The sequence below is a fragment of the Barbus barbus genome (assembly GCF_936440315.1).
Source record: "Barbus barbus genome assembly, chromosome: 3".
Lineage (NCBI taxonomy): Eukaryota > Metazoa > Chordata > Actinopteri > Cypriniformes > Cyprinidae > Barbus > Barbus barbus.
In genome coordinates, this window is record NC_136731.1 from 45,366,760 (window position 1) to 45,379,993 (window position 13,234).

At 37.2% G+C, this 13,234-nt stretch overlaps 1 protein-coding gene across 2 annotated transcripts; it reads left to right on the forward strand.

Annotated features, from left to right (window-relative positions):
* The first annotated feature begins 615 nt into the window (after positions 1–615).
* LOC306852883 (uncharacterized protein) lies at positions 616–12,803 on the forward strand. 2 transcript variants are annotated; one of them, XM_079390003.1, is made up of 4 exons: positions 616–678; positions 875–988; positions 2,764–2,925; positions 10,599–12,803. In XM_079390003.1, the coding sequence occupies exons 2-4, from the start codon at positions 904–906 to the stop codon at positions 11,333–11,335; spliced, it is 984 nt and encodes a 327-aa protein (XP_079246129.1). In that variant the 5' UTR covers positions 616–678; positions 875–903; the 3' UTR covers positions 11,336–12,803. The 2 variants fall into 2 exon arrangements, with proteins under 2 accessions (XP_079246129.1, XP_079246130.1); XM_079390004.1 differs by having other exon boundaries at positions 660–732.
* Positions 12,804–13,234: the final 431 nt, after the last annotated feature.

Genomic DNA, 13,234 nt, shown 5'->3' on the forward strand with positions numbered 1-13,234 from the left:
CCTAACCCCCATCACACTCTTGGTGGATTAAAGTCACCCTATATTTCATTAAAAACATTGGAAACTTGACAAAAAATGGCTTTGTGTACCGGCCGAATACACAATTCTCTAACATTCAGAAGCCCTTTGTAGCTTACATACAAACTCTGCAAACTGATGAAGCCCTTTTCATTCCAGCTAGTAAATTTCATTTTTGTATTGATTTGTAGAATACAGTTTTAAGTGCACTTAATTCTTTGTCTCTTTGTCTCAGTATCTCTTAAATTTCCATTATCTTCTGATGAGAATGTACTTAACTACTTCCACTATGACATTCTCTTTTATCATTACAAATAATAAAAATTAATTTTTAAAATAGCAGTTTTCTTTCACCATGAATGTTTCTTTAAAAAATCATATATATAGCGTAAATAAAGTTTTGGATCATTTATGGAATCTCACAGATGTAGGTCAAACTCTTTAATTTCTATTTTTTTTTTTTTTTTTTTAGCACAACATCCATATGTATTTCACCAAGAATTTAACTCTGAACATCGTTGATATGTTTTATTATTTGTATTTGAATATGTCTGCACATTTCTGATTTTAGTGTGTGCACAGGACTTTTATTTTGGAGGGGGATATGACATCATAAGGCTGTGCCACACTCCTGCTTTGTTGTGATTTGTCTGAAGAAAGGTTTGTGTTTTGAGCATTTGAAGTGTTCCAAACTGTTCTGGCAATTTTATACTGGTAATGATGACTCTTGAATGAATGTTTTATTACTGAATGTAACATTTTTGATGTTTTTTAGCAAAGTGCATGCACATGAGTAACGTTTAGTTTGGATTTATTTTCCTTCTGTTGATTATCCTCATCTTGTCCAAACTCTCAGAAACAACCACGTGACACACTATTATAAAGATGGCGTTTATTAAAGAGGAAAGTGAAGATATTAGGATTGCAGAAGTATTCAGCATCAAACATGAAGATACTGAGGAACAAACAGGTTGGTTTCTTTCTCAAAGCTCATCTGATTCTTATTCACAGTACAGCTCTACAGAAATTAATGGTATTTCTGAAGAATGTCATATGATTATCCTAATTATGGCTTTTATTTGACCTGGAGTGTAGGCCAGGGCCGGTTCTAGATATATTAAGAGCCCCCCCCCCCCCCCCCCCCCCCCCCAATTACTAATTAATAAAAAGCACTTGAAACAAATATGATTCCTAACCTTTTTATTTATACAACATCTAATTTTAAATTTAGTTTGTTTACTTATACAGGACAAAAGTTTGGAAACATTATTATTTGAAATGTTTTTGAAAGAAGTATCTTATGCTCATCAAGCCTGGGTTTAGCCTATTTGATCAAAAATATAGAAAAAAAAAGTGTATATATATATATATATATATATTGTGAAACATTACAATTTAAAATAATGTTTTTCTATTTTACTATACATTAAAATATATTTCTATGATGCAAAACTTAATTTTCATCAGTTACACCGTTCACCTGATTTGGATGTAAATAGCCTCAAATTAAAGCTGACAGTCTGCAGTTAAAGCACATCTTGTTAGTTTCATTTGAAATCCATTGTGGTGGTGTATAGAGCCAAAAATGTTAGAATTGTGTCGATGTCCCAATATTTGTATGACTATGTGACTTCAACAACCAGATGCATTTAGTCCACTTTCATCTGGAATGTGGAAATCATTTTTTATGATTGGATAGCTATGCGACCAGAAAATGCATAAATAGACCAGGTACACATGAACTGAGTCTCCACATGCATCACAGCCATTTTGATGTGTGTGGAATGTGAACAGGAACTCTTGTCTGCATTGATAGCCTAGTGCAGGGGTCACCAAACTCAGTCCTGAAGGGCCACTGTCCTTCAGAGTTTAGCTCCAAAACCAGTTAGAACTTTTAGCCAGGTGTTTTGAAGCTGCTTTGAGCTAAACTCTGCAGGACAGTGGCCCTCCAGGACTGAGTTTAGAGACCCCTGGCCTAGTGGTTAGTGCAGTGACATAGGGTGAAACTGCGCCTCCAGTGACCTGTGTTCGAATCCTGACTCGCGGTCCTTTGCCGATCTCATTCCCCTCTCTCAAAGCTGATCCTCCCTATATGCAGAATACGTAAGCTGCGTAGGGCCCCCTTGCTCTCAAAGATGTTTTAATTTTAGTTTCGTCTTTGAATTTGGCCAGCGTTTATGAAAACATGAATGATCATTTCTTTTAATGCGGTGCACTGTACGTAAAAGTCAGTTCAATCATGTAACGTGAATGTCATACAGTCTCTTGCTTGAGACTAAGAAAACTACTTGAATGCGTACTGAGCCGCAGAAGAGATACTGTTTCTTGAGTGCTTTCCGTGAGTGCAATTCGAGACAAATGTGACAAATGTGTTTCATCCTTTCTTTCACCCACCCATGACATGAAAAACTAGCCTAATAAATTCACAACACCCCCCCACCCTGGCCTCACGAGGATACTAGGTGCTCTAGTGTAGTTATTTACCTGTAGTTGTTAATAATAATATCATCAGATTTCTGTGTCTATGCTTTTTCATTCTTACTGTTATTTAGAAAGACAGACAGCAGAAATGCATAGAATGTGTGAATTAGCACTTATGTGAGTGCAGGTGTTACTGAATGAGCATTTTAAACTAAGGGCTCTACACTCTTACTTTTGTGTCGATACTCTTTTAATATAGTGATATGATTTACAGTGCCTCTTTGATTTCTTGTTGATTTTGGCAAATCTGCTTCTTCCACACAGAAATTCAGCTGGAATATTCCCATCAGTTCACAAGTGAAGACGAGCATCAGATCATCAGGAATAAATCTGTAAAGACTGAGTTTATTAAAGAGGACAGAGAGAAGATGAGAGATCCAGAACCCTGCAGAATCAAACACACTGAAGATACTCAACAACTAACAGGTTGCTCTTTATTCTTCATTATTCTATGGTCTGTCTGAATACTGGATTCTGATTGGCTGGCAGATATGCAGTAAAATAGTGTAATGCACAAGTAGTTCCAACTCAGTTTAGTCACTGTTCCATATTAATGAGCTGCTTTAATTGATTCACACTAACCAACACACATCACCCAGAGAGAGAGAGAGAGAGAGAGAGCGAGGGAGCGAGGGAGGGAGAGAGAGAGAGAGAGAGGTCGGAGATCGCAGATTGCGCTGCGCACACACACAAACTTGTTGTCAACACTGCCTCGCAACTGTTATTAATAAAATAGCCTAGAGATACTAGATCACTACATTATATTCTTCAGCAACGAGGTGGTAAACTTTTTTTGAAGTAACTAAACACAGCTTGACTGTTTGTAGAGAGACACACAGTTGCATCTCTCTCTCTCTCTCTCTCTCTCTCTCTCTCTCTCTCTCTCTCTCTCTCTCGATCGATAATTAATTGAAATAAATGCTATAATTAATTCAAATAAATGTGATCTAAAGTATTGAACACGTCACTATTTTTCTCAGTAAATATATTTCTAAAGGTGCTGTTGACATGACATTTTCACCAGGGGCCTGTTCTTCATACGTTGCTAACTCAGTTAGCTGGAGTTGATGGTTGACGATTTGGCATCATCTTGGATTGTTTGGTTCATCGAAGCTCATTCTAGATTTGCTGTCATAGCAACAGGTCCGTAAGCTTAAACCTACTCAGGCTTATTTCATATAAACAGGATTAGATTGCATAATTGATACTTAAAATATTTCCCAACCACTGCTACTTTATTATGAGAGCACCCTACTGATCCATAAAATTTATGAAGGTAATTTGATGCCATAAAGATTTGCATGCGCAGGGTAAGATTTGTGAAAGTGTACATAAGACTGTAAGCCTAAATTAAATTTGCATGCGCAAGAGCATTTTGCAGCATTTTACTGTTACTTGTAAGTGTAATTCATGTATTGTGAAACTGCAGCTTCATGCTAGCACAAAATAAATATGATTTGCATTCTTATGACTAGTGATCGACCGATATCGATTTTTTAGACCCGATACCGATACCGATAATTTATTTGTTCATGTGCCCGATAACCAATATGCAGAACCGATATTTATTTCCTGTTATACTTCTGTTTTTGACACAATGATTACAACACCATTGAACTGAACAAACCATTTTATTTATAACAATCACTCCCTCCTTGCATAGAAAACAAATCTTATTTATACACCAATAAATAGAGGGGTCTGAGAGTGCAAAAAATAAAAAAGTGCACTGTTACTAAACAGTTTTTGTTTAAAAATAAAATCTTTGATGAGGTAAAAAAAAACAAACGGGTAAAAAAAAAAAAGCACACAAAAGTAATTCTCACCATTTAAAAAATAAATAAATAAAACAATCCAAACCACCCGAAAAAAAGAGCATTGCTATTTTAATTTAGCTTAATACTCCCAGTTGAGCAGAACTAAGTTGTAGTGTAGAAAACAGAGTCTTTCAGCATTCTGCCCCGTAAGCCTGCTTCGTTTGTTTTCATAAATGGCTCCGACTTCACTGAAGACTCTCTCACTGGGCACCGAAGAAGGTGGGGGGCAAAGAAATTTTCTTGACAGAGGAGCAAGAATGGGGAACCTTTTCTCATTTTGTTTCCACCATTCAAGTGGCTTGCCCATCCTTCTATCAACCACTGGTTCCAGAAGGTACTGCTGAAGCTCTCCTTCAAGGTTAGACACAGCAACTTCAGAAGTAGCACCAAGCATAGTGTCATACATCTCATCAATCAGTTTCTTCTGGTTTTCTTCTGTCCGGGACCTTTTTGAAAGGGTGCTAGAATCATCTAACTGTGTTTCTTTACATTGTGTGGTTTGTGCATTGTCTTGCTCTAAGCTCTCGGTCTCCTCCTTAAGCCACTCTTTTGCATTTGACAGTGTGGTGTCAGATGAAAAGGCATGTGCCTTGTATCTTGGATCCAGAAGACAGGCAAGGACTGCACATTTCACCTCCTCCACTTTTGCAAACCGTCTGGTGAGACTCTCCAGCATCTCCTGTCTCATTGTTTTAATCCCATGAGAGGAGGGACCTTGGCTGCTGAGCAACATCTTCAGAACTTTGACAGATGGGATGATGCATGACGCTGAACTTTCATAGTGGCTCATCTCAAGAGTGACCTCTTCCACTGGAGAAAGGGTGTCAATAAGATTACTGACAATATTCCACTGCTCAGCACTCAGACTAGTGAACCCACCATGCTCACTGGCATATATGTTCAAAGCCCTTTTTTGCTCTAGCATCCTGACCAGCATGTGCAAGGTGGAATTCCATCGGGTTGGCACAGCCTGAATGATGGAATGTGCAGGTAGCCCAAGGTCCTGCTGGATCACTGCTAAACGCTGTTTGGCTAGTAATGAATGATTAAAATGGGTAGCACAGCTTCTCAGCACTGACAGAATATTTTGAACAGCTCTTTGTGAGTTGAGGCCATCATTGACAACAAGCTGTAATATGTGGGCACTGCAGCTCATGTCAGGCAGTTCAGCAACTCTCATACCTTTGACAATGTTAGCACCACTGTCCCTGAGAACAAGAACCACTCTGTCTTTGTCAATTTCCCATTCTTCCAGCATTCCCAAGAACATCTCACTAATGTACTCCCCAGTGTGTGATCCAGTCATTGCTTTTGTGTTTAGAATTACTTGTCTGCGAATCCATTGATCATCAATGAAATGGCATGTGAGACTCATGAGGGATTCAGTTGTACCGGACCAGCAGTCTGTGGTAAAAGCCAAGTTATAACCTGCTTTATCAGGTTTTAGCAGTGCTTTAACCTTCTCGATTATACTGTTATGAATACTGGGGAACACCTCTGTTCTGTAGAACTTCTCACTCTTTAGAGTATATCTTGGTTCTGCAGTAGCCAAGAGTCTCTGAAAGCCTTTATTTTCAACAAAGTTGAAAGGCTGATTGTCTGTAGCAATCATTTCTGTAATCAGCCTGTCTAGTTTTTTTGAGCGGACATCAGATGTCTTCCACTTTGTCTGCTTATCAAACATCATAGGAAGAGAAGCTTGAATGTGGCTTGACGTATTTTCCTCTTCAGCATCTCTTTTTTTCTTTGCCTCTTCAAAGATAGTTGAGTGATGTATCTTTAGGTGGGTCCACAGGTTGGAGGTATTTTTTGTTTTTTTAGATTTTGATCCCATGCTCACATTCATTTGGCATTCTTTGCAAACTGCCAGCCCTGGCAATGGCTGAGTGAAGTAAGTCCACACTTCACTTTGGTTTTTCCTCCTTTCAGTCATCTTTAAAAAAAAAAGTGTTGAAAATTAGTAGTCTTTCATGTTAATTTTAATTTTCATATTACAAAAAATAATTATTTATAAAAAGCATCAGCAGCAACACTAATGTTAACAATAAGCAAAATAAATGTATAATGTCTAATGTTTTCAATTGGAGAAATTAAATTAAAGACAAGAGTCACATCAACTTTGCATAAATGTAATACTTCATTTTAAACTAGTTTTAGTTGATTTATAAGCTGTTTAATAGCTGTTTTAAAAGAGTGAAGAATAATTTGCTGGATAATGTTAAATAACTGAATAATATTCTCTGGAATATTGGAATATAACAAACAAAACATCGTATTTTATTGCATTTCTCAACTGGTATGTTATATCAGAATTATTAATAATGTTTTGTCATTCTAGATTATGAAATACCTGCTGTCAAAACGCTGTTTATCTATGCATTTACACAGAAGTAAACTGCGATCGCTCACGGAGATAATAAATAATTAATTTTCCATAGAGTTGTGTTTACTAGGATGTTTATTAGCGAATTGATGGTTATATAGTAAATGTTTATATAATTACGGTGTTTTAATCAAGTGAATCTTGTTAAAAGTTACATGCGGTGGCCGTGCTGGAGCATTTCCTGAGCATCAACCGCTGAGTGAGCATCAATATGAAGCGGCTTCACGAGACTAATGATGAGCAAATATACAACAGAGAGAGAATTTAATTCAGCGCTTTTACTTCCAACTTGCGCTCATTCATGGCTGTATTATTTAATTCATGCAAAGTTACGTCTTTATTGGGACAGGACTTGACAGATTATTTTACGTGACTCGTCTATTTCTTAGAGCCAAGCTGCATAAACTACACATCAAGCATATGTATCACATCTAATTTGTGCATTAATGGCTGTTATGTTAAATAAAATTTTACTAATTACAGCAAAGCAAGCAATACTTTACCTGTGCACGCTGTTGTCTCGTCTCCCCTCAGATGCGCTGTAATGGCGATCCTGCGTGCAATTCTCAAAACGTCCACAAGATGGCGGTGTTTATCGGAAAATCCGATATTACAAAACAGATATCCGATTATGGTAAAAAGCTTAAATATCGGGAAAAATATCTGTAAATCGATATATCGGTCGATCTCTACTTATGACTTCCATTTTTCCGCGCTTACACTTTTGGCATGGTTTTTTCGCCAAAATACGGTCAAAAGCACTGCAAGCCTGTGAACAGTGATTTGTAAGCGAGAACAACAGTTTAAAGAACTGCTAAACGGATTGACTGCGTAAAACCAATCTGTATGTGTAAAAAACTGACTGTCCAATGTCTAAATGACTTGTGTATGTAGGGCAAAAAGTTCCTGAAATAATCCGATATGTACAGCTCCGTCTTTCTTTTCTTTTCTTTCCACAGTTTTGGCAGATTCTCTCACTTTTTTTTTTTTTCTTTTCTTAATTTTGTTGGACAATTTGTTGGACAGTCGGACAATACATTTCACTACATGTCGTACTATGTATGTATATGTATGTGACAAATAAAATTTGAATTTGAATTTGAACAGAGTTTGCAAGCGTGAGGGAGAGGGCGGGGCCACCTTCTCTTTGTAGCCAATCAAATGCGGCTCTTGCTGACACATTTACTCTTATCTGATTGGTTCAAATAAACACATCATAAGCTGAGACATTTATCTTCATTTAGTTTGGGAATGTTCTCCATACTTTTAACGTACACATACAGTACAAATAAATAATTAAATAAATACCAACTTAATTAAAACATGTTGGTTTATAAGTCGTGTTCCTTTAGGCTAGACTCCCATGTGTTCATACTGAATTACGAGCTGGTGTTAACATTATTTGGTTTGGTTTTGCTTTACATTGAAATGTCATAATCTGCTTACACCACTGATGTTAAACTTTATAATTAAAATGATGTTATGTGACAATGCTCAACACTATGGTATCAGAGCACTACACTTTGTAAAACCTTTATTTGCTATGCCAATAAAGCTACTTAAATCTGAATTTGTCAGTTTTTCAAACCATGTCTCTGTTTATGGTAACACTAAATAGTGTATTTTAAAATTTCTGTTTTTTTTCTGATTACTTTCATGTGATCGATGTTGGAAACTTTTCCTTCATCAAAGCAGAGACCAGGAGACGTTGGGATATCTTTCAAGTTAGAAGTTACTCGCCCATACTTCACATTATCATAGCTGAACTTGGGACAATGACCCTGTTCAGGAGGTGCATAAAGACAAAAGGTTCATGTCAGACACCTGGATTGCTTGACTGATTCTTCTTTGAATATCATCATCTATGCCTCAAATGCTAAATTCAGTCTACTAAACTCGTGCATCGTGCATTAATTTGAATCGGTGGCTTGATGGAGCGTATGAGATACACATAACATTATCTTGACCCTCAAGAAACTTTAATTAATGCTGTCACGTAACAAATCTGTTTCAAAGATAAAAAAAACTAAATCAATTACTAATTACTACATTGAAATAAAAATGTAAAGTTTGTACAAATATTAGGAATCGTGAATATAAATAATTGGGAATCATGTAAAAAATAAAATTAAAATAGTGCACATTTCATTGATCTATTATAGCATTTACATAGGTTTGTTCACTTGGCTGTTTCCTTATAAACGTTCAGAAATTTGTCAAGTTTTTCATCAGGTGTCTTTTTTAATTATATGATGTCATTATGTTGATGTCTTGCCGTCAGCCAATCGCTGAATTGCTGATCGTGGTTTCGAGTATCGATACATAGCCGCTTTCAAACCAACCCATGAACATGCAATTATCTCAGATAACTCAATCCAGCCATACTAATCATCAACAACAGGTGCGTTTGAAGAACCAAATTAGCCAGATCATGATTAGCGCAATGATATCATCTTGGATGTGTCATTTGATCTCGGATGTAATAAGCGACATACGAACAACGGGCCAAGTAATCCATACATACAAAGAAAACAAACAAACAAATAAGTTCAGAAACTAAGTTAAGTGTAATAAAATGCAATTACATAGGGAAAAAGTATTGAACACGCTTAATGAAATGTATTTAATACTTTGTGTAAAAGCCTTTGTTGTTGACAGCTTCAAGATGCCTCCTGTGTGGAGAAACTAACTGCATACATTGCTCAGGTGTGATTTTTGGCCCATTCTTCCACACAAACAGTCTTCAAATCTTGACGGTTCTGTGGCCTCTTCTTTGAATTCTGATCTGTAGTTCTTTCCATAGATTTTCTATTTGATTCACGTCAGGTGATTGGCTGACCATTCTAGCAGCTTTAATTTCTTTCTTTGAAACCAATGAGAGTTTCCTTGGCTGTGTGTTTGGGATCATTGTCTTGCTGAAATGTCCACCCTCGTTTTATCTTCATCATCCTGGTAGACGGCAGCAGATTTTTATCAAGAATGTCTCAGTACATTTTTCCATTCATCCTTCCTTCAATTATTTGAAGTTTGCCTGTGCTACACCATGTTTTTGGGGTGATGTGCAGGGCCATTTGACATCCAAACATGCTGTGTATTATGACATCCAAAGAGTTCAATTTTGGTCTCATCTGACCAGACTATAATCTCTCAGTACTTTACAGGTTTGTGAATGTTGTGCAGCAAACTTTAAACAAGCTTCAGCATGCTTTTTCTTTAGCAATAGGGCCTTGCGTGGTGAGCGTGCACACAGGCCATGGCAGTTGAGTGCATTGCTTATTGTTTTCTTTGACACAATTGTAATTGCTAATTCCAGGTCTTTCTGAAGCTCTCCACTAGTGTTTCTTGGCTCTTGGACAACTCTTCTGATCATTCTTTTCACTCCTCTGTCAGAAATCTTGCAAGGATATGGTGAAATGATGTTCTTTCCACTTCTGTATTATGGCACCTTGGTAATGAGACACCTTTTTATAGGCCATCAGTTTGGACTGAACCAGATAATATTATTACTAATTACTGATAGATTTCAGCTGGTGTCTTGGCTTTCCATGCTTTTTTATACCTCCCTTTCTTCTTGTGTTCAATACCTTTTCCCTGTGTCATTCCATTTTATTGCACATAACTTAATTTCTGAACTTATTTGTTTTGTTGTCTTTATATTTATGGATTATTTAGGTTGGTACCAACATCTGGTGAAAATTGCATGTCAACAGCATCTTTAGAAATATATTTACTGAGAAACATTTTGACAATACTTATTTTACCTGCTGTAAAATGTACTAGATGCATCAAAATTATAAAAATTGTGTATAGAAATTGTCTATTTTCCACTGTAACTTCAGGGTTCAATTTCCACATTTTTATGAGTTACTGACAAATTAACTGTTATTGCTTTATTTCAGAGTTGATTGAAGAAAATGAGGACAAAGAAGAATTTGAGGGGAAAAATCACTTAAAAACTGGAGAAAACCCTTTGAGATGCTGTCAAAGTAAACAGATAATTTTAAGGAAAACAGGAGCCAAGAAATCTTTAACCTGCACTCAGTGTGGAAAGAGTTTGACATGCAAATATAAGCTTAATGTTCACATGAGAGTTCATACTGGAGAGAAACCGTTCAAGTGTTCCCACTGTGACAAGAGATTCAGTCAGTCAACAACTGTGAAAATACACGAGAGGATTCACACTGGAGAGAAACCATACAAGTGTTTTCACTGTGACAAGCGATTCAGTCAGTCAACAACTGTGAAAATACACGAGAGGATCCACACTGGAGAGAAACCGTACACATGTGATCAGTGCGGGAGCAGTTTCACACGAAAAGGACATTTTACAGAACATATGAGAGTTCATACTGGAGAGAAACCATTCACTTGTGATCAGTGCGGGAAGAGTTTCACACACTCATCAAGTCTTAAGAAACACATGAACATCCACTCTAGAGAGAAACTGCACACATGTGATCAATGCGGGAAAACATTTTTGAGAGCTTCAGTCCTGAAGAAACACCTGAGAGTTCATACAAAGGAGAAGCCACATTCATGTCATTTGTGTGGAAAGAGTTTTGCATGTTTACATTATTTAAAAGTACATCAGAAAAGACACACTGGTGTGAGAGAGTACATCTGCTTTAAAGTGTGAAAAGAGCCATTTAAAACAGCATGAGAGGATTCACACTGGAGAGAAACCGTATCACTGCACTGCATGTGGAAGCCTTTTCAATCATTCATCTGCTCTACACAGACATACAATAAACTATCACAGTAAGTACAAACCCGATTCCAAAAAAGTTGGGACATTGTACAAATTACGAATAAAAAATGAATGCAATAATTTACAAATCTCATAAACTTATATTTTATTCACAATAGAATATAGATAACATATCAAATGTTGAAAGTGAGACATTTTGAAATGTCATGCCAAATATTGGCTCATTTTGGATTTCATGAGAGCTACACATTCCAAAAAAGTTGGGACAGGTAGCAATAAGAGGCCGGAAAAGTTAAATGTACATATAAGGAACAGCTGGAGGACCAATTTGCAACTTATTAGGTCAATTGGCAGCATGATTGGGTATAAAAAGAGCCTCTCAGAGTGGCAGTGTCTCTCAGAAGTCAAGATGGCAAGAGGATCACCAATTCCCCCAATGCTGCGGCGAAAAATAGTGGAGCAATATCAGAAAGGAATTTCTCAGAGAAAAATTGCAAAGAGTTTGAAGTTATCATCATCTACAGTGCATAATATCATCCAAAGATTCTGGAACAATCTCTGTGCGTAAGGGTCAAGGCCGGAAAACCATACTGGATGCCCGTGATCTTCGGGCCCTTACACGGCACTGCATCACATACAGGAATGCTACTGTAATGGAAATGACAACATGGGCTCAGGAATACTTCCAGAAAACATTGTCGGTGAACACAATCCACCGTGCCATTCGCCGTTGCCGGCTAAAACTCTATAGGTCAAAAAAGAAGCCATATCTAAACATGATCCAGAAGCGCAGGCGTTTTCTCTGGGCCAAGGCTTATTTAAAATGGACTGTGGCATAGTGGAAAACTGTTCTGTGGTCAGACGATTCAAAATTTGAAGTTCTTTTTGGAAAACTGGGACGCCATGTCATCTGGACTAAAGAGGACAAGGACAACCCAAGTTGTTATCAGCGCTCAGTTCAGAAGCCTGCATCTCTGATGGTATGGGGTTGCATGAGTGCGTGTGGCATGGGCAGCTTACACATCTGGAAAGGCACCATCAATGCTGAAAGGTATATCCAAGTTCTAGAACAACATATGCTCCCATCCAGACATTGTCTCTTTCAGGGAAGACCTTGCATTTTCCAACATGACAATGCCAGACCACATACTGCATCAATTACAACATCGTGGCTGCGTAGAAGGAGGATCCGGGTACTGAAATGGCCAGCCTGCAGTCCAGATCTTTCACCCATAGAAAACATTTGGCGCATCATAAAGAGGAAGATGCGACAAAGAAGACCTAAGACAGTTGAGCAACTAGAAGCCTGTATTAGACAAGAATGGGACAACAGTTTAAACATTTGATATGTCATCTATGTTGTATTCTGAATAAAATATTGAAATTTGAAACTTCCACATCATTGCATTCTGTTTTTATTCACAATTTGTACAGTGTCCCAACTTTTTTGGAATCGGGTTTGTAGATCATCTACAGATCCAGCAATTTCAGATCTGATTCGCGTCATCACCAAATGTGACACAATAATGCATCAAGCAATAAAATATATAATCTGGATAAATCTGTCATTACAAGTGACATGACAAAGAAACATTATCTAATATTTTCACAGTGAATAAAGTTCATCTTCAGAATCAGAATCAGAAAGAGCTTTATTGCCAAGTGTGCCTGCACACACAAGGAACTCGTCTTGGTGTCAGGAGCCCCCAGTACAGAAAGTACAAACATAGTGCAGACAACATATAATTAAGGTGATAAAGAACACTAATGAAGAGAATATACAATAATTAAGGATAACAATAGTAATAAAAATAAAAATATACAGAA